This window comes from Haliaeetus leucocephalus, unplaced genomic scaffold, assembly GCF_000737465.1.
Source record: "Haliaeetus leucocephalus isolate CR32 unplaced genomic scaffold, Haliaeetus_leucocephalus-4.0 Scaffold1007, whole genome shotgun sequence".
Classification (NCBI taxonomy): Eukaryota; Metazoa; Chordata; class Aves; order Accipitriformes; family Accipitridae; genus Haliaeetus; species Haliaeetus leucocephalus.
Genome location: NW_010973443.1, coordinates 276,140 through 298,449, shown reverse-complemented (window position 1 = coordinate 298,449; position 22,310 = coordinate 276,140). Strand labels below are relative to the sequence as shown.

Genomic DNA, 22,310 nt, shown 5'->3' with positions numbered 1-22,310 from the left:
ACCACTGCTGTTAATGCTATAAGGCTATATCCATAGAATAATGTTTGATATTCATATGAAGAGCGTGCTCTTTCTGCCTTGTGAATTTCCATTACAGGAAAAGATCTGATGTCAGAAACAACTGCAGATGTTACCCTTTGACCGCAGTGATTTAACACTTCCTTGCCAATCCAGTACTATTCAAGAATAACAATGAGAAATATCGTCTGGATGGTTATTTAGAACAAAAAAATCATCAATACAACATCCTCAGATCAAGTTGAACTGAAATAACTCAAAGGAGAGTTTAAGTGTGAGTATACTGTAATGAACTTGTGCTTATCCAATAAACCAAATAAAAAATAATTGATAGCTTCACCATGCTTGTTGGTGGTGTTCCAGTGTTCATGGTCTTCTCAGCCTACATTTATCACAGGAAATAAGCTTTTACCTTTAATGTTACTATTATGTGACTTCAATGCTGTTGGCCTCTGTGAACAAGGCTCCAAAGTTATTAGAGGGGAACAGATAGGCAGACAAATGATATGTCTGCACAAGCCTGACCTCCTCAGGAAATTAGGTTTAAAAAGGGAAGGTTTGCCTATAAATAGGCGAAGAAAATAACTTACACCTTTTCCAGTTGCTGTCCAGACATCATTGAAGCAATATCTTTTCTGGTGTTCACTGGTAGGGGAAGGGTAAGTTTATCTGATGCTATTTCAGCTTTGGCACCAAGGGTGAGATTTCTGTTGTAAGTAGAAGAGAAGACATATTGTCAACCTACAATGAGAGCATAACTTAAACACTTGATTGCTGAACGCTAGAGGTAGTTGTCTAACGAGTCTAACTGCACTGACCCTGGCTAGCCCAGTCTTTGCTAAAGCAAGTATCATGCTACCCGCACCTGAGATGGTGTGCGTTCTCACAGAGGCTATGTAGCAGCCTTAAAGTGGTATTTTTCTAACTGACTATGCCTTTGTATGTATTACAGGACAATGGTGACAGATTAATGTTAACTTTGCTCATTGTGTCAGTCAAAACAGAATGGGAAAGGGAGGATGCCTCCCAGGCAACAGGACTGTCCGCACTACCACACATTCTGTGCCAGGGCAGCTAAGGATGCTGCAGTCAGCTAGAGCTTCCCAAACCCCCACCTCAGCCCAGCCGACTGGGCCAGTTAGATGTGTGGCTAACAGGATGATAGGACCCCCCTGCCTCCTCCCCAGAAGGCAGCTGGGGCAGGATCAGCTTTTGCAGGACGCCTTGTGCCGTGCCTTGTGGTCGGGATGCAGTGGCTGGGCGAGCAGCTCCCAGGCTGCTGGGGGCTGCACAGAAACATCCCCGGCAGACGATGGGCAAAGGCAGAAAGCACGTATGCTGCCTGAGGGACACAGAAGGCTCATCTTACAGCTGCTTGTGGTGTCCTGGCCTAGGCAAAAGACAGCAGTTTCCCTTCACGGAGAAAAAGTGGGAGGTCACTGTGGTAAGTCTTTACCACTTTCAGTCATTCACGGTCTCAATGTAGTCCACAGGATATAATTTGATGGTGAAAAAGGTCTCTTTCAACCAGTGTATGAATGTTTGTAGTTATGCAAGCATATGGGCAAACTGAGTAGCAGTATTAAAAATTAATATAAGGTTCAGAAATGATGGAGTGATGTAATTCGCTAGCTAATAGCGTATGCTTCCAGGAAAACCGGGGCGGGGGGGGTGTCAAATAAAGTTGAATTAAGGGTGCAGATTCATTACAAGACTATTTTTGACTGTGGAAGGACTGACCCAGCATGTTCAGAGCTCCCACAGTGATTCAGCTGACCCACTTCTCGTGCACAGTCTTTTGCTGAGGATTGCTGTAACAATCCAGCATCTGCTTCCAACAAAACAGGTAGATACTGGGGCTGCAAAGGCACTTAATTTCCATGGAGTGATGACTCAGCTCCAATTTAATCCAGCAGTCTACAGGGATCCCAGCTGGCAGAGAGCAGCCAACAAACCACCTCAGTGACTGGGTGTGCTCTAGCCTGCATGCAACTACTTTATATTCTAGGCTGTCTCTTGCAAAAACTTCATTGTAAAGTAATAGTTCACTGAGGCCAAAGGAACCACAAGTAAACAGGCAAAGGTCTTTACAAAATGGATCTGTGTCATTGTTATGCTATTTGCATAAAAAAGTATCTGAGCATATGTGTATCTAAAAAATAGTTTGTGTCAGTGCCAGGCTCCCTTAATAAGAGGACCAAGGACTTCTGTTTGTATTTCCTCATAGTTTTTCTGCCCTAACTAGGTCTAAGTATTCAGTTCCCATAAAAATGCTAACAATGTTGCTGTTTGGGGCAGTTTATTTGAACATCACCATCTAAAACTGGCTAAAATTGTCTTAGTTTTCCCTCCTTCAAGTCCCACTGAAAACTCCAGCCTGCTTTTTAAAATCATGTACTTGGAAGTGGCTCTACTTCTTTTTTTATTTTTTTGAGAACTGCAGGCAACAAATGTTTTCCTGGGTAACAAAGGTCACTTCTCTCTGTCTCTCTCACTTCCACTTTCTCATTTTTTTGCTCTGCAGTATAATAGAATTTGCTGAAAAACCAAAAATGCAGCGTGGAACTGTTCTGCTGAGTGAACGCTTGGCAAGTCATCTGTCAACCTCATAACAGCTATGTTCGTTACCTTTGAATGCTCCATGAAAGAACTAGAGTGAACTCAGCTGAAAAATCCAACAGTCCCTGTATCATTTTCTCTCTACTGGGAGGGCTGATGGTCCATAAAGAGTTTGAATTTCCCTCTAGATCTGCTAGAGTTATATCTTCTTTTCCATAGCCCTCTAGAAACTGCAAAGCAGCCTGTAGATGCAGAAGAGGAAAAGAAAAATTCAGTGTGTTGATATTCACAAGACACAGAGCCAGACTTCCCAGTCAGGCAGAATTGTAAACGTTTGATTAATTGTAAATGCAGCGGTTTGCACTGATTGTTTTCCTTAGGTACCAAATGGGGCTTTAGATGGGATGGGAAATAAACAAAGTGTAGCTGAGCTAAGGCAAAACAAGAATGGCCCTGCTGTTTGAAGAATGATGGCCACATAGTCCAAAGTGAGTCTGAAAGTTCACCAGGTAAACTCTGCAGAGTCTATTTAAACTTAAGTTAAAATTTTACTCTGTCTTTTGTTGAACATCTTTCTGCATAGAAAGATGTCTGCAAAGGATAAGGCAACTTGAAACTGGTAACTTCCAAAGTGGATCCAGATTACAATATTACTGCTATAATACATGGGCTATTTGGTAGGATCTAATATAAAAAAATGTTAATTCTTGAATGGGTTAGAAGCAAGCACTTCTTTTAAAGTTAGATCTGATCAAGCCCCAGTTACTTTAGTAATGCAAGAGCTTCTACTAATTACTAGTCTTTTTCCTGTAGAAACTTGTGGTAACTGTGCATGTTGCACCATGAAATAGTGAGACTATGTTTAAATGTTTATGTTTTGACATTTTAATGTCAAACCTTTTCTAGGCCATACACACTTTCTTTTGACAGCACCGCATCTCTTCACTGGGAGGTGAAAGCTGTGTGTGCTATAGGAAGGAGCATGGGGCTTAAAAGTGCCAAGACTGTGGTGTCCCCACAGCACAGTACACCAACAGCATCATGTCTCCTGAAGGTCTGTGTCATTTAGAGGGGAGGTTTTTATTCAGGCGACAGCACAACTAGGGTTTCTGTCTTCCATGATTTTGTGCAAAGATGTCGCGATTAATGGTAACTTGTCTCACCATAACCCAGCCCCGTTCTGACAAATAATCTGTCTGAACCCTTAACTCATGCAAACCCTCTTCATGGAAACATCTTCCAAATGAGGGCTGTGCTGATGACCACTTGCAACTACACAAACAACACTCACAAAAGGCCTCCATGGAATCATGCACACATTTTTAAGTAATAAGGTATTCTACATTTCACTTACAGTGTTACCCCTATAGCTTCCCAGAAACGCATCGAAACCGGTCTGATTCAAATCCTTGAGCTGACTCTGTTGAGCACTCATTGTAAAAATAGGCTGGGAAACAAAAGAACACACACTTGTCACATTTACTTCACATCAGCTGCTACATACACAGTACAGCATCCTGTGCATCACAGTCCAAGACAGTTATGGCACTCAATTCAACAGAAGGTTATGATCTTATTCCAATGACAAGCAAGCTACCTCCAATTATCTTATATTTACCATGTGGACCTGTAGGCAGTTACCTGAGTGCACCTGATGTAGGATAATTTATTTGCATTCCACTGCCCGTAGGTTCTGGTTTTAACTTGCAAATGAAGATAGTATTTTACATCAGTGATAAACTAAGGTGTTTTTAAACCCCAAAGGGATCATTTGTGGGTGCTTGCCTGATCTCTTGCGTAAGGCAGGAGAGTTCAATTCAATGAAGGGAATAAGAAATAGCACAAGGAAATACAGTACAAAAACAGAGTTTGCTTTTAGTCTTTTTTCTTTTTTACCTGATAACCTCCTAGAGTTATTGTGATTGATACATCTAGAGGCTTGTTGGTGATGCCTGCAACAGATTTGATTAAAGACATGAAGAGCAGTGGGAACCAGACAATACAAATCAGCAAGACGATAATCATGCCACCCATTCCATACTTCACAACTTTCTTTTTCTTCTGGCCTCTTGGCTGGGGATATCTCTGCAAAAGCAAACAGCAACATGGTAATATCTCTTCTATCAGAGGTACACTTGGTATGATTTGATGGGTGAATATATAACAATCTTAAGGCTTCCTGTCTTCTGTGGTAATTCGCTACCCACTGTCAGGCCAGTTATTTTGAGATTTTTAGCCAAACCTGCACAGACACTGAATTTTTGGTGACAACAGAGAAAAGTGCCAAATGAACCCATGTTGAGAGTGTGTCTGGTGTGAAAAATATTGTAAACCTCTGTGGTTTTGATTCTTCACAACCGTAAAGAAGGGAAAAATTGGGTAGGGTAAGTTGAATTTTTTGCCTGAATGAGTGCAAGCATGAACTCACAGGAACCAAATGTAAAATAATAGCAGCAACAGTAATACAACAATTTGTTCAAAAAAATGATATTGGGAGTGACCCACTTTCTTGTATTTGTCCTTCCAAAAAGTTTTATCTCAAAGGTCCTTAAGGCAGAATTTCTCTCATATTGCTTGAAACGCTGGAAACTGTATTTCAGGGGAAAAAAAAAATTGTTTGCCAGCAACTGACATGCACGACTAGTAGGATTGTCTGATATTGCACTACCTCCACATTCATTTCACACCTCACAGACAGTATTTCTAAGAGCTGTTCATGGCTTGATCCAATCTGTTTCTAGTGAATCCCACTCCAACTGTATTTAAATAATGTTTAAAGTCTTGACACTGCTGATGTAACATCCTTCCCTTTCTTAGCTTCTGAGACCAAAAGTGACTTTGCTTTTATCCTTCTCTTTTCAAAGCATATCACACGGTACGTCTGTTCTGCCTTGTCCATAACTCCCGCCCTCCGTTATTGGCCTCATGATTGAACGCTTCAATAGCTTCACCACCCTGTAAAATGCCTTACCAGCACTCTAACTCATTTTGGTGTATTCTTTTCCAGGATTTAACTCTGCACAGTGTTTTAGGATCCTGTCTTTCATGCACTGCATACTGCATGTGCAAAATAAAGATGTATTGTATTGCACTGCACCTCAAACACGTGCCAGGAATCTGGCTTTCAGGAAATTGTTCTTGCTTTACAACATGAATCCATAAAGCCCTAGGAGAATATTAAATTTGTAATACAATGCTATATTTAAAACAAATTAGTTACTTTTCAAAAGCAGGGTATCAAGTCATTTGTCTTGCACTACAGAATAGTGTTTTCATTAAAATATCATATCAAGATCACCAGGGGCATATTATTTGTCTGTATGAGATTAGTTCAGGCACCTTTAATGATGTTACAGAACAGCTCAGAGAGCCTGTAGCAGTCAAAGTACTTAGGCATACCACTCAGTGTGAGAGAGGGATGGAGAGAATGAAAGTACCTTGAACAACACTCATAAAGTCATGGGTTATTTTGCTACATGGCATTAGCACACACATGCTAGCTTAGATGTGGAAATCTTCCCATGTCAGATCGATGCTACACATAATGCAGAGTGATCCTGTTGTAGCATAAAAAAATGCAGTGAGACGGACAGTCAAAGTGGAACTGGATTATTATTTCACTGACTCCTGAAGCCTCTGATGACACTCCATTCAAGGCTGAAATGGAAGTCATACAGAAAAAGCCTACATACAAGATTTGTGTGCACTTCAGCACTGAGTTAATCTAAGTGACACACTTGGAAAGTAATTGCCATTAAGAGACAGGATTATAATAAAAGTAGAAATACGTCAGTAACACTTAAAAATACAGATGTTTCATTGCAGATGTACAATTTCTGACTGGTTGGGTCACTCTTAGAAGAATGCTTAATTTCTTTTTCAAATTGGCAAAATAAGCCAGCATATGGTTGCAATCTTTATAGCGGTTATAAAGACTCCAGAATTTGCAAGTTTAATTTGAACTGAAGCTTAAATGACTTAAAAAGACTGAAATTCAGTCAGACAAATGGTGGGTTTATCTGGCTTGCAGTTCAGTTCTGGATGTGCAGGGGCTCTCCTGAGATAAAGGAGCCAGCTGAGTTCCCTCTGCAGTTACAGGGACCAGGTGTCCCTGGGACCTACACTGTGGAGGCACAAGCTCTTCCTTCTCCTGACCTTTCTCTATAGCCACAGCTTCCCTGCTACTGCGGGTTACTCATTTAGTTGTTATGGACAAAGTGAGCCTCTGTGAATACCAGGACTTTCAACCCCAGCCTTGAAACTCAGGCATGCAATTAAGCTAGCAGGCACATGCTTGTGGAGCTCATGTTAATGGTGGAAAAATCAGCTAGGCACAAAAGAGAAGCCATCTGAAATTTCACTGGCGACGACTGCCAACTAACATAAAAGTACCCAACAGTCTGAATATTTCTGAACATAAACACCAGGTGTATCTTCTAACAAACTGTCTTTATGGTGGATTTCCCAATTGTTTAGGGACTCATGATTATTTCTCTTCAGTTCTGCATGGGGGAGAGGAGGCCTGGATCACTCATATGGGGCTTCCTTACTTTTTCTGACTCTCGCCAACACTTCAGGATGAATATATGAGCATAGATATCTTCAACACAGATCCAGCTGGAAAGACTGAGAGTGGTATCAGTCCAAACCCAGTCCATTACTGCTCTCAGCTCAGTCAAAAACGGAACTAGGCGGAACCTGAAGGGAGACCACAGCAGGTAACTCATCAGAAATGGAGATCACATTAAAAGACCACAGTAAGTGTATATATGACAAGAAAGAGAACTAAGCCAATGTTAAAAGACAGTTTAGTGGGAGATTTTGCAAAAATAAATACAATCATATCCCAAGATCGCACAGCTAGTACTGATGGTTTGAGGGTGGTGTCTTTTGCCATAGTTCATGTTCCTCTAGATCTCCCTGTCAGGCCATAAACATGCTTTTACAACATTATGCCCAATAACTGTGACTGAGCCACTGATGGAATGGTACAAGAGACACTTCCTTGTATCCCCAAATTCCTCTGACCTGGGAGCGGAGTAGAGGAACATCTTTTCCACAGGATGGTAGGAATTTGTTTTATACCTCCTTACAACAAGTGGTGCATGGCTTCTTTGCAGTAGGTGGGCAGTCCTCAGCTGCATATGGAATTGGATTTTATGACTCAGGATTAAGCAGCAGCAGAAGGTGGGCTAACAGGAAACCAACATGCATATAGCAGCTGTTCAAAGTGCATCACTCCCTTTACTAGTCCCAAATTTTTCTGCTTGGCCAGGTCACAAAGACGATTTCATGTGAAGAAAGCTTTTTTCTGTAACTTTTCCTACTGGAATGCAACAAGCCCATACTGAAAATATTGGGAAAAGGCTGGAATTATTCCAGCTTTTCTGTGAAATATGTCTACACTCTGAACTGGCTTAATCACAACATCATGGTAACAGCGTAAGTGGAGGGTGGGGTATGCCTCCTTAACACCACCTTTCACTCCAAGGTGACGCTGTGCCTGTTACTTGCACTAACACTCCTAACTCCTGAAGGGTTTCAAATATGCAGCACTTCTCAAAAGATACACAGAGGAAACATTCTTTGATGCATAGCTCTTGTTTCTCACGTGTATTGTCTTTCACTTTATTCTTCTCACCTGCTGAGTACAGCCTGTAGACCTGCTCCAAAGATCTTTTTGTGATTTGATGCCTTTTACTAATTTTTAGGACTGCAGTGCAAATAACATTACCTGTTTTCTAGCACAATGTGTAGCCCCTATCTGTTCACAGAAGTGATTTCTTAGAAGTATTAAAAATGTCTCTTCCATAGGCACCTGAATGGCTGACTGGTATGTCAGGCTTCTGGATTCAGAGTGGGGGACTGATTTTTCTGAAATTTGCATTCCTGAAATTGACTTTTTTGTGGACTACAGGGGACATACAGCATATACAGAGTGTGCTGTACAAAATCTACTGTCTCATTTCCAGCAGGCTGTGAAGAGAAGTCATGAATAACCCCAACATCTCATGATAACAGATCCTTATTTCACAAAGAAAGGACGAGGGCAGTAGGTCTAGACTTACCCTTGAAATAAGAACAGGTTGACATAGTTATAACTTTTTGTGAGGAAGTTGCCAAGAACACGAGTTGGATATCCGCAGCGTATCTGATATGCTGATAAGCCGAAATAAACACATTTCACAAAATACCAGAGCTGGGCAACTGTGTTCTGGCTAAATTTCCTGTAACGGAAAAGACAGGTAAAGGAAAATGATGAGCTTTGTATCTGTGTATGACCAAATTAGCTTGAAAAGTTTTGTGCTCCTGGCAGTTTCCCTCTCCTGAGATCCTGTGAAAAAGCCCTTGGTTTCTCACCCCACTGCAGCATTAAAACAGTATTTGAAAGATGCTGGATGAGAAAGTCTATAAACAGCATCTGTTGTCACCTCAGGGTCACAGGGCAGAGACTGGAAATAGGCTTCCTGAAGAGTGGAGGCTCTGGGCAGTGCCCTCTCCCTCTGGAGGCTGGAAGTGTCCTGCTGCCCAACACAGTCTGCCCTCGGCCCCTACGATGGCACATCCCTCTGTGAGCCCTGGGTAGACAGTGCTTTGCCTGGCTTTTGAGAGGGCTGACACCTGGACTGAGTCTCAGCAGCTTTAATGGCTATTTGTGTTCATGGGGGCACCTCCACGGCCATGAACTCATACAGGAGTTGGAGTTGGAGCGACCTCCGAAGATCATCTTTTTTACCCTCCCCTGCTTGAATCAGGTCTAATCACATCAAATTGTTCAGGCACCTGTCCAGTTGAGTTTTGAATATCTCTGAAGAGGGAGATCCCACACCCTGCCTGGGCAACCTGCTCCAGTGTTTGACTACCATCATGGTGAAAAGATTTTTCATCCGTAACTGGAATTTCCCTTTTTTCCAGCTTGTGGCCTATCTGAAAAGAGCTTAGCTTCTCAATGCCCTCTTAATAGGTAGCTGAAGACAGCTCTTCCCTTTCTGTTCTCCAGACTGAGCTAACCCTGTTCCCTCAACTTCCCCTCACATGTCAGGGGCTCCATCCCCCTGACCATCTTGGTGAACAAGTGCCATGTCCAACTGCAGTTCAGCAGCATGGTGGAACTGCAGGAGACGCCTCATGATGGGTGGGATTTGTGAGCCAGACATGATCCAATATTCAATTACATCCCGCAAACCTATTTTCGTTAAGAAATTTGCAGGGGCTTCTAAGAATCAGCCTGACTTAGAAGGAACACAGGAGGTTTCTGACGCAGATTTGAGATTAACAACTTGATATAAATTTCATAAAAGCACAGAAAAAGTCAAAATGATTTTACTGCCTTTCAAGTGACCAAATAAAGCCAGAAGTTTTGCATTGATTCTCAATGTGCAGTAGATAGGACATCCACTTGAAAAATGCTCTTCTTTTTCAAGTTGGGGCGCAATTACTACTGCACTGAGGAAAAATAAAACAATTGGTTTTGAGAGGAAATGAGACCTTTCAGTCTTTCTTTACACTATGCATGTATTTTGTTTTTTCCCAGTAAAATAACATGACTGTTAATGAAGTGTGACGTGCCCAGGTGACACACTCAATTTCCCTGTATAGTCAATGGAGTGAGGTAAATACTTCAAGTCCTAAGAATGGAGTTAGCCACGCACTAGACAGAGAACCTTACCATCTCTTCAGTGCAGACTGAGGTGGTAACTGCCTTGAGCCATGCAAGGAGAAATGTTAGATTTGGGAGTGAACCTGACCAGGGATGTGATACCAGATTTCATGCAGCAGGTGACCACCTCCACATCGCCTCCAGACCCATGTGGCAGGAGCAGGGGAGGAGAACTGTTGCTCTTCAGAAGAGACATCGGTTTTAGACATTCCTCAGTCTAAGGAGATTTAAATCCACATTTCACACATTCCAGGAAAGTGCTAAATTGTAAGTTACTCTGAGAGAGACATTTTCTACTCACTCTTCTAAACCAGTGTGCAGCAGTCTTGGGAGCAGGGAATCGAATCAGAGGGCAACATTGTCTCAGCTGAGGGCTCTAATCATTCAATTACAGGCAAGTTCTCTTTCCCCTGCTTGCATTTTAGCCTAAGTTGGGAATATTTCTGTACATACTTACATAATAAATTCTTCCTCAAACTTATGTTGGCCACAGTTATTGCTGTGGAAAGGCACTCCAACATTCTGCTTAGAAATGAGACCGAGAAGAAACCTGTTCATGATTCCAAAGCTGAGTTATAACCATCTCAAATTTAAATACAAACAACTTGATAGAGCATCCGTATTCCACCCATATTGTCTGATTATAAGGGTTATACCTTTCTGTCACTCCAGGCAAGATAAAGAACATCCAGAAATGTATTCCAAAAACAAGGATGACCTGGAAGATGACCTTTCCCATGACAGTCTTTTTGAGGTACAGTGCTCGATCTACCACCATGGTACCAAACTGAATGAGCACCATCACCAAAAATGCCTCCGGCACCTGGTCCTCTGATAATGAAGAGGTGATATCTGCTGCTGCAGAGTGTTTCTGAAAAGGAAAATACAACAGAGTGGTCAAGGAAGGAAGACACGTGATACTTAGCATCTACAGCATGTAAGTCCTACTGAGGATTTACAGATAGATGCCTCTGTGACATACCCCAAAAGCCCAAAATCCAAACACAATGATGATGAAGTCCACTGTATCTGCGAGGAACATCAGCACATACACATCAGTCACTGCACTGTAGTCTGGATGAATAAGATTGTAGAAAAACTGTCTGATGGGCACGTACACCTGGAGAGTCCTAAAAAAACATAGACCGCAATGTGATTTAACAACACTGTAACTTGCACTGAAGAAAAGAATGGCTGGGTATGGTATGATTACTGTTTCTAAAGATATCTAAGATCTACTCTGACACCCTTCACACGGCTTCACAGATACCAGTCCCTTGTTCTGATTGCTTCTAAACCACTGTAATAGAATTTGTTCAGTAGAAATATGCATAGCCAACAAAGATCACACAGGATATTTAGCTTTTTTATCGGGAAGTTGCCATTTGAACAACTGCTGATTGTCTGAATTTCAGCTGGTGGGACTTAGAGTGAAAGCATCTGCATACAATGAACTGTACATGTACCCATTCATCCCCTTGAATAAACAGGAGTAACCTGCTCTCTTTAAAATACTGTTTTATTGCTTTACTGTTTGGAACCTCCCCCCAAACCCACACAACTCCTCACATTGCTCACTTTTTAATTGTAAAGGCCTTGGCTTTGATCATTTGTTCTCGAAACTTTTCCATAAGAAGCTCTTTTCTAGATTTTTGCTTGATGCTTAACACACTGCTTCCTTTCTGACTGCTGTTTCGTGTACTGGTACTTCCTGAAAAAAAAGGGAGGGAAAGAGAAGCTAATTAAAATTCAAAGTTTAAATACACAAACTAGAAAGTAATAACCCTCGAGACTTCCATCCCGTATATAAGTCCCACATTTGATAGAAGCTTTGAAATGAATTCTTATGCTTTTTTCCCAATATGATAAAATCTTGAGAGCATCCAATAAAGGTTTAATCACTGGCATATCAAAATTTGATTAATAACTATAAAAAGAGAAGACTAGCGATAAAGGCAAGTATTTGATTGATCTGACTCAGTCATCTCAATTGGTAATATATACATTCAGGCTAGAGTAAGCCCATCCTTTTTACAAGATGGGGTAAGTAATCTGCTTCAATATACCTAATCAAACCTTTTTCTCACTTCAAGTATCATCAAATGTAGTTATGAAAAATACACATGCTTTGCATTCCCTCTAGCTGGAGATTATGCTGAACCACAAATTCTGGATCTGGGCCACACTAAGCATTCCTTTCAGAACTTTTGGATAATGTCATTTTAAAAACATAGTGAATCACAAAGTATGGCTCTCCATTTGAACTTTAAGAAGGCTTGGAGTGTGTTCAAACGTGATACTTTGGTTCATATCCTATTTCCTCACTGAGGAGCAGCAGCATTCAGTAGCCTCTGGGATCTCCACAGCAACCGGCACAAGGTTTCAGCAGGATGATCCTATGGGAAATGAATGATTGCTCTTCAAATCCCAGAAATGCCATGACATTTACCTCTCTTAGATCTGTGTGAAGAGAAGCTGGACCTGTGCGAAAGCTGTGATACGCTGCTAGAGCTCTTCCTCCTGATGGCGGTCTGCTGCTCAGGGAAGTGGACATGGATGGACTCCACTGATGCTGCAAGATTGACAGATTTCAAAGAGGCAGAAGAGTCTCTCCTGCCGCCTGTCAGAGACAGCTCATCATCAGTATCCTCTTTATTACTGGAGCTGTCCCCTTTCTCATCTTCATCCCATAATCCATGGCACTAGCAGAAAAAGAAGAGAGCATTTCAACCTTGTATTTCTGTCACAGTATTTATCATAGGCATTGCTAAGCTCAGTCACGTGTTCACAAGGGGGAAGACAAATTCATTGTGTTAGGATATCATAGAATCACAGAATCGTTTAGGTTGGAAAAAACCTTTAAGGTCACTGAGTCCAACTGTAAACCTAACACTGCCAAGTCCACCACTAAACCATGTCCCTAAGTACCACATCTACACATCTTTTAAATACCTCCAGGGATGGTGACTCAATCACTTCCCTGGGAAGCCTGTTCCAATGCTTGATAGCCCTTTCAGTGAAGAAATTTTTCCTAATATTCAAATGAATGACTTTCCTGTATCACGTGAGTGACTAAAAAAATTAAAACTAAAAATTAAATATGAAGTAAGAAACTACATGTACTCAGATTACCTTTAAAATGGATCTGTGGAAGAATAAAGCAAGGAGTTGAACAAGATCATAGTGCACATAACCCTCTTTCTTCTCAATGCCAATAATATTGGGTGGATGGTAGGGTTTATCTTTTGTGTAATCCACATATTTATTCCAAGGAAAGAAGCCGAACTGGAAGAAGTACTTGATGACAATGGCCACCTGTTCAGAAACACAACACACTTGGGGTGTTTTATAAGCATGTGACATTAAGAGGGGAGAAATATGACTACTTTGTCAGTTTTATGAGAAGATAAACAAACATATTAATTGCTACAGAGGAACAACAGTTCATATTGCCTCAGTAATAAAGTCAATCAACATTTACCAACAGATGATGCTCAGTGGTACCTGAGATACCACAAGCAGTGTATACTGTCTCTTGATTACCAATTATATAGTAGCTGTTTGCAAACCGTCTGTTCTTGTCATAACTGCTTTACATGTCAGGAAGGATATTGTTCATTGCAATGAAGAAAAACACAAACAAGACCTTTTCATACCACAGAAATTGCTGAGGACTTCAGCAAATATTTATATTAATATGAAGGGCCAAAGGCCCCTGGTCCCAGAGATCAAAAACAAAAAAAGAGACCATGCAAAGGTTACGACTTAACTTTTCTGGGTTAGAAATGGGGTTGTAAAAACAGCAGCATACCTCAGTGTAGACAATGGCTGTCATCCAGAAACGTTTGCTTGGCCGAGGAACAGAGAGCATGGCCCAAAGGAATATAAGGATGGGAAGCACCAGGGTTATCATGGAGGCAGAGATCATGTGGTTAAGTATGATCACAAAATAGCACACCATTTCTGAGCGGGCCACCAGCGTATTGTACAGGGCATAAATAAGAAGCAAGACTCGAGGCTGACCAACATAGAACTTCTCTGACTCCTCCAGCTCGTCATCATGAAACATCCTGTGAGGAGCACAGTACCATAAATGAAATGAAAATTAATTTCACAAGACCTGCTTTTTAAATTACTACTATTTTTCCTTTTGAAAAAGTATAAAATTCTGCTGCTGAGTTCAATGAAAAAAAAAAAGGGGGTTGGTATTATATGGTATTAAATAGCCTGAATCAAAGCTCAGAAAACAAGAATTTCAGGCAAAATAACTAGAAGCACTGTTCTGCTGTTTTTTTAATTTACCCAGAGAATCAGCCTGGCCCAAGAACTTCTATAAGCATCGCTTTCCTACAGTTGCCCTACCAATGTATCTTAGGTAAATCACACCATGCTGGTGGGGGCCTGTCTGGATTCATATCTAATTTATCAACACGGGTGGGAATTTGGAGAAACTCCAGAGGTCCACCAGGAGACGTATGTTATGAATAGTCCTGTGACATAGGATTAGAACCTAATAAATGCCCTTGAGCATTAGATGTGTCCAATCTTCTCCCCTTTACCTAACTCAAATAAATATAAAAGGCTGCAAGAAATCACTATGTGACTTTCACATACATTCACAATTCTCTTTGCTTTCCATAAAGAGTGCCCTGGCCTGAGAAGAGATCTCACTGAAAAGCAGAAATTACTATGGAAAACCAGAAGAAAAGACACTGCATCTACAAAGTCAGACCTGCACAGCCTCTCTCTCTCCAGATGCAGTCAGGCTGAAAGGCATTTCTGTGGTTTAAGATTTTGTCCTTGCATTCGGGGAAGCTCTCCGCTAGCTCAGCCAGGCTGGAAAGCAGAGGAAGAAGAGCAGCAGCACCATCCCCACCTCAACACTGGTTGTGCTGCTGGGGGGCAAAAGGGGGAGCATCCTATCCCTTATGAAAGTACTTAGCAAGGTGGTCAGCCCTCAGCTCCTACTGGCTTAAACAAAAAACTCTGCCAAAGGTCAGAGTTTCCCTTATAGTAATCCAAAATAATTAAAAGAGAAACATTTTCCCAGATAGCCCTGAAGGAAATGTATCTGAAATCACAGTTGCCTGGAGAAGAGAAGCCCTCTCCACCAGGAATATTTAGAAAATCCCTTGACCCCATGACAATTGCAGCACAGAAATCTGATGCTAATTGGAACAGTTAGGTATGGTATCTGGGCAGAAAGTGGAGAGTCCTTCCAACAGGAATTTGAATCAGTTTAGAAATCTGTAATTAGAACAACTGCACAGGAAATGAGCTTCTTCCCTTAAATCAAACTTAGCGCAAGGTCTGTATAGGAAACTGTAGGCTAGTTCTGAGACAAAAAAACCCAAAGTAATGACAAAACTTCACAGACTGGGACCAACAATCTTTCCCTGTCGAAGGTCCTTACTTGTTCAGAAGCAGCTCACTAGCCGTTAGCTCGTGCGTCAATGGAGGGAGAATCGTATCATTAAGTTTGTCCGTCCGACTGTCGTCTGGGCTCACCATCATGAGGCTCTTACCAGCTGAGTCATCTGGGGAGCCAAAGGGAAGGTGTTCAAAGCTGACAGCTTTGCTATAGGAAGGTGGAGCTTCTGCATTGCTATCCACAGTGGAGTACAATGGCACATCGGTATCGGGAGTATACGCAGCTCCTTCTGAACCCAGGCTATAATCTTCCACCTCCTCTTCCTCCGGCCTTGATGCAGAAGGAGCTCCTTCCTCTTCATGCTCCCCTTCTACCTCCTCAATGGTTTCTGTTGTCCCCTGACGAGAATAGAGCATGGTGACCTGTGTAGGTTCACTGTTGGGGACGGATGAAGAGAGAGAGTTGAGGCTTACAAGGGTCACCACCAAGCAAATTTGCTAATTGTACCATTATGTAGACAGCTGAGGAACCCCACTGCATTCCCAGGCCTTCAAAGTTCATATAATCTGGTAGAAGATACATCATCATGATCTCCACTTACACAGATGGACCATCTGGGTCCATCCACCCCTTGAACGACATCCCACTGAACTCACAGTGATTCACTCTTTTCACACCAGCAAAGGGCAAATTAATATAATCATCAAGAGAAACTACACTAACTTTCTGCAAGTAGTTCAAGCAGTTTCTGACCAGAATCAGGACTTGCTCTTACATCTGTTTAAAGCATGCTCCATGGTGAATGATAGGCAGCCATGGAGTTCCTTCTAAACACGGTGCTTTTAACAACCACCGTATGGGTGCTGTATACAACTGGAACATGAGCTGAACACACCCATCAACTCTGATTCCAAATAAAAGAATAAGTAAATTGCTAACATGGAGAAATACAATCCAGATTACAAAACTGTTCCAGTAACAGGTATCTTGCTTACCTTTAGATTGCCCTATGTTCTTCAATACAGCCTTCCTTTTTACCTTACCTGCCTGCTTTTCTTCTGTGTGTACCTATTTTCTTTTTCAACTGTTCTTATTCACTCTTTTCAGTTCTCTGCTTGTTCACCTTGCTTACTTTTAGCTTTGCATGTCCATAATCACTTTCTCTTTTAATGCTCTGTGCTCTGCAACAGTCTCAGCTGATGTAAATTCATGCAGCTTGATGACTCCAGATGGGAATCTGGACACCATAATTTAAAAAATATTTTCTTGGCTTTGCTTTTACCCTTTTCATCACTTACAAGTATTTTTTCACCTCTCCCCTCGAACATCACTCTCTTTTTAGTCTCTATTCCAGTCCTTCTCCATAGGTTAGACAATAGGTATCAACTCAGTGTCTTTTGTTGGCCATGTGTTCTTGTATCTCAACAGAGACAAAACGAGATTTTACATAGCTCCTATGAAATGAATGGGGCCATGTTTTCACCTAAAGTATAACCTTTTAAAGAAAACTGGCACTGGCAAAGCCAGTTGGTACTACCATCTCCTGCCAAAATTAAAAACTAAGTTCCACCTCTTTTTCTTTCACACTGCTTTCAAACTTACTGTAGCTACGTTAGATCACTTTATTTCTAGCAGACTTTTAACTAGAACTTGTAATACTATTATGAGGATGTCTTTTGATGATTCACAGTAGCACTCATCCTGGCTGAAATGCACAAAACCATATAAACCCATCATTTCAAAACTGATCAACACCAAAAATTTAAGACACTAAATGCTGAAAAAGAATGATCTAATATACCATAAAGTTTCATATTTATAATATTTATAATACTAGTTGAAACACTGTTTCCCAATGTCATATAAACCCTGGGTTTTACCTGCTAAATAGTGAGTGAATGGCTCCGAAAAGTTCTCTCTTGAACTGGATATTAATATTATTCACTATCTTTTCATAGCTATTTTCCCTTTCTTAATTCCAACACCTGATAGACTGTAAATCAATGGTAAAGTAATCAAAACATATTTAGCAATCTTTCCTATATGGGGAAAACTAAAAATTGAAAGAGCTGGGCCAATGTTTGCCTATCTTAGTTTCTAAAATTAGACATCTAAGTCCATATTTAGGATAACTGATTAGCTGAGAAACTTCACTTCCAGCTTCCAGTCTTAATAAGAACAACTAGCAGCTTGCTAACTCTGAAAATCAGACTCTTTTTTAGATGAATCAATACAGACGTCAGCCTGGATTTAGACAGCCAGTGTAATGTAATGGAACAGCTTTTAAAAATACATGAATTAAGGATGAAAACCAAAACCAAAACAAAAAACAGAATAAAAAGTGAAACAGCAAATGAGTCCTAGATTATGACCCTGACTTTGAACCTCAGAATTGTGCCACAACACAGAGGGGAGTAAAGCTTCCATTAACCATGCAACCACTCTGTACACCACATATCTGCAAATGCAAATTTCTGTACCCTGCAGTAAGTATAACGGTATGGGTAAATGAGTGAACAAAGCATGCATGAGTTAAGCACCTTGACACTATACTGCCACTGTCAGCTGATGAGGAGGACATATCCATGCTCTGCATTTTACGAAGCCTAGGTCGAGCGCGCTCACTTGTTTTAGGAACAGTGTCTGGTCCATCTAAATCATCAAGGGTTGACTGCCTTGAGAACAGCATGGTTGCTTCAGTGTAGCAGCTAGCAGCGCAAACAGTTATAAAGATAGTGTTAAATACAAATGATACTACTATACACATGGTTCAGTAAACAAATATGCTTGCCATGCAGCAAAACACTGACACAGAGAAAAAAGGTTCAGAGAGAAGATAAGGATTTGTTTAGAGTCACCATGTAAACACATTTCTAGGCACAGATTGCTCATGGTCACATTGATATAGGGGCTATAGAAGGCTAACAACCATCTATTCACTATTCAAAGAGATATGAAACAAACACAATGCTCTACTTGCTTTCCAGGGGCACCAACTTACATATGTGAGGTTTTATTTTCTTTGTTTCCTCCTGAAATTTCCAAATTCCACAAAAATGTTTTGGGAAGTGACCTTCTCTGTACAAATTCTATTTTATTAATGATATGCTGTGCTGAACCTTTTTACACAGGTACAAGCCAATTTCCTAAAAAAAGCCCTTAAAACTGAATAAGCTCATATTCCACAAATAGAAAAATAGCTGTCAGACATTGGCTAATCCTCTTTCCGAACCAAAGAGCCAAATCGGATATGTTTCTTAGCCAGTATATGCATGCCAAATATAACCTGCTCTGCATGGGATGGCTTTTATTTTGATATTTAGTAGTAAGCCCTGATGATTCTTTCCAGAACATATCATTATTACAATCACAGCTTAAAAACTATTTCAAAATTGGTAACATGCATGTCTTGAAAGAAAGAACAATATAATAAACCCTTATCTCCTTTCACTTATCAAATACAACAGGACACCAGAGACATACACCATACATTGAGCATTTATGTGTTACTGGAGAAAAGAAGAACTGGATGAGTTACGAGAAAAAAAGTACATTATTAAATACAAGCATATAACATAGCAACAGGAAAGAAGCAAATACATTAATGACATATGGTAGGCAAAAGAATTATTTTTCTTGTAAAAATCTTTGAAAAACACAAATGCCTATGAAATAAGTTGAGGGACCTGGTGTTTTAACACATGCAGTGATTTGCCTGAGTCTCTCACACAGAATGAGAGAAGAAAGGACCCCAAACCCCAGGATTTACACTCTACTTTTCTCCTTTTGAGTCCATCTACGTTACACCTGAGCAGAAGCAGCAGGGGATTTGCTTCCTTGGCAAGCATTATGTTTGTCCAAGGGCACAGAGAATTGGAAAAGAGGTCAGAAGGGAAGTGCAATGGCATTTGCTGCGTTACTTTGGTCTTGCTAGCTTGAAGTGAGGAAAAAAATCCGCTGGCATGAAGTGACAGTTTGCAATTATTGCCTTAAGGAAAATGGGGAGGAAAACATCAAAATACGTGGAGCGAAGAAGCAGTTATTCTTAGGCCTACACTCACTAATGGTCTTTTTTGACAGAATGGGCTGAGGCTAGAAGCATACTTTGGTCTTTGAGTAGAAGAAAAGTATCACCAACATACCAAAGGTATTGTGAAATACTTTCCCTAGAAACAGTATTAATGGCAGGGGCACCTCTGTCCTGCCAGTTCATTTGGCCAAGACCCTTTACAAGCCACTTCATTACTTCTGCATGTGCATAAAGGCACACAAGCATCCTCCAGCAAAACCTGGAGGGCCATCTGCGTGGTGCAGGGGTTTGGTGAAGAACCAAATGCTGCTTCCTGCAGGCGCAGGAGATCCACCCTCGAGGCCTGATTCAGCAGCATGGCAATCAGTCGGAGCTCCATGTTACTGGCTCAGGGGGTCATGAGGGAGGAGGTTTCCCTTTGCGCATACACCCATGGAGAACAGCCAGGCAGTTGTACTGTCGGTGAGGTTTTCGTGCTAAAATATAGGGAAATGGCAGCAAGTGGACAATCTGTTTTTGCAGATTACCTTTCTGTCTGTGTGCTATGTTATCCCCATGTTATTTTACATCTCAAGGGCTGAGTTTATTCTTTTCAAGAGCAACACCTCTTACTAAGGTGTTGAAGTATTTTAAATGCAGACATAGTTCAAAGGGAACCTTCCAAGGGCCTTAAGCAGAGCAGCTGTTGAAATCAAAGTAGCACATGCCTGTTCATATATTTTCAATGGAAGAAACATATGCCAGCTGCCCTCTAAAACACCTAAGTTCTGACCTGGGTCCCAGAAAACTCAAAGGAAAAACATCTATTAATCCCAATAGATAAAAACATTTGCCCAGATGGAGTCCCTGCAATAATTTGGTTTAAAGCTGTTTTTAATGAAGGATGAATCATCAGAAGAATTATTGACTGAGTAGCTGCTCTGTATCCTTGAATGTTAGATGTGTATGAGATGACACCTGTAGCACAGTCTGTATACTCCTTATGTACTTTAGGAACATGCTTCCGAACATGGAGGAAATAAGAACGTCAATAAAGTGGAGAGATTTACGCTTGGCAAAGCTGATATTGACTCAGTCATTGACTATCACATAAATTTAATCCAAGCATATCTTCCTTAGTGACTTTTCACATTTGTGTCCTTGGAGACCTTGAAAAGCATTAGCTTCTTGAAATCATTCAAGGACTAGGTATTTTAAATTGAATGTTCATTAAAAGCCCCGAATTCAAGCATTTTATATGAAGTTGATCGGGTATCCATTTCAAATGGGGATATATATAGCAGAGATGTTTTTATCCTTGGTGAGCGATAAATTTCTTACTTTATTGACTTCCTTTTTGCTAAACAAATTTACCCTTCCCAGAGAGTTTATTAGTTTAAGGGGTGACTTACAAATTTTGGGTTTTTTTCTGTCCACGGGCTAGTTACTGACTGGCATTACCTTTATGAACTACTACACTCCCCACACCTGCAAGCAAAGATCCCAAACATTTCCTATCATTCACGCTCCTAAATCAGACCCAGATCCAGCCCCAAACTGGGACTCTCCTTTCCTCTTTTTTCCTGCCTCCCAAGGCAAACATTACATCTCCAGTACTCGTGCCTCAAGCCCTATTCTCCCACCTGGTGAGGGAAGAACAGCTGAAAAGTGGTGTCTGTTAACACCCTGACTGCATTTGTATGTCCACTCTTACAGGAGGGTCAGGGGCTCCCACCTGCAGCCCCTATAAAAGCCTACACACAGGTCGAGTTGGGAACTGAATACGTTATTTGTGATGGACAGAAATTACACAAACTGAGCTGGATACAAAACCTTGGATATTCTGAAATCTGGCTTAGGACCTGTGTCTAGCTGCTATTTCATAATTGTAGGCTAAGTCCCATAAAGGCAGCCAACTGGTTTTAGTAAGTTCCCAACCATGTTACTGAACTTCACAAGCTGTTTAACTTACTAAGCAGTTCATCAGTCAAATGGAAACAAATGGCAGCAAATGCTCTACCATGCTAGCTCCTGATCCCTTCTGGTGGTGCTCTTCGAAGAGCTTGTTAAGGATCAACATCAGTCTCTTCTCCTGGCCCATATGAACTTTGCACTTTGCCTTTAGGATACATGAGAGTATTTATACATAAAGAGAAACCAAACAATTACATTACGAATACCTCATTATACCTCTAGCTGCTGTATAGAAAAATGACTGAGAATAAATGACAGCCCTACTGAAAGAGATAATCCCACATAGGATACTCTGCAAAACTCCTTTTAGAGCTTTATCTAGGGCAAGAACAACAACACTGGATAAGACTTATAAGGGTCAGCCCTGAACTTCTCAAGAAATTTACAGTTCCTGCATCTGATCAGAAGGGCTGTTCTCTCTGGAAATCCAGGGTTTAGAGCACTGTGCTGATACCTACAGTAATTCCTGTCCTGGGTACTGAGGAATATGTATTATTACAAAGGAATAGCTTCTGTGCTTCTGCAGCCCTGTGTACTTCCAGTCATGCCCATCTTACTCATGGACCTCATGTCTACCACAGAATTTACACTTTGGGCAATCAAAGAAGGATAACCAGAATGCTGGTTAGAAACCCTCTGCTCCTTCCCAAAAGTTTTCCATTGCAGTCCTAGATCCATGATCACAGGCATGCTTTAGATTTAATTAGTTGCTTTAACAT

General features: G+C 41.0%; 1 protein-coding gene across 1 annotated transcript in view; it reads right to left on the bottom strand.

Moving 5' to 3' along the window:
• Positions 1-22,310, bottom strand: part of PIEZO2 (piezo-type mechanosensitive ion channel component 2) — a gene marked incomplete at its 5' end in the record, with an annotated part of 254,536 nt that overhangs the window by 5,075 nt on the left and 227,151 nt on the right. Inside the window, 14 exons of the mRNA XM_010584880.1 lie at positions 609-725; positions 2,647-2,819; positions 3,932-4,024; positions 4,474-4,662; positions 7,128-7,275; positions 8,646-8,804; positions 10,894-11,108; positions 11,220-11,367; positions 11,816-11,948; positions 12,687-12,939; positions 13,370-13,552; positions 14,049-14,307; positions 15,651-16,043; positions 18,149-18,316. Of these exons, the coding sequence (XP_010583182.1) occupies positions 609-725; positions 2,647-2,819; positions 3,932-4,024; positions 4,474-4,662; positions 7,128-7,275; positions 8,646-8,804; positions 10,894-11,108; positions 11,220-11,367; positions 11,816-11,948; positions 12,687-12,939; positions 13,370-13,552; positions 14,049-14,307; positions 15,651-16,043; positions 18,149-18,316 (2,631 nt within the window). The remainder of the gene's footprint in view (positions 1-608; positions 726-2,646; positions 2,820-3,931; positions 4,025-4,473; positions 4,663-7,127; positions 7,276-8,645; positions 8,805-10,893; positions 11,109-11,219; positions 11,368-11,815; positions 11,949-12,686; positions 12,940-13,369; positions 13,553-14,048; positions 14,308-15,650; positions 16,044-18,148; positions 18,317-22,310) is intronic.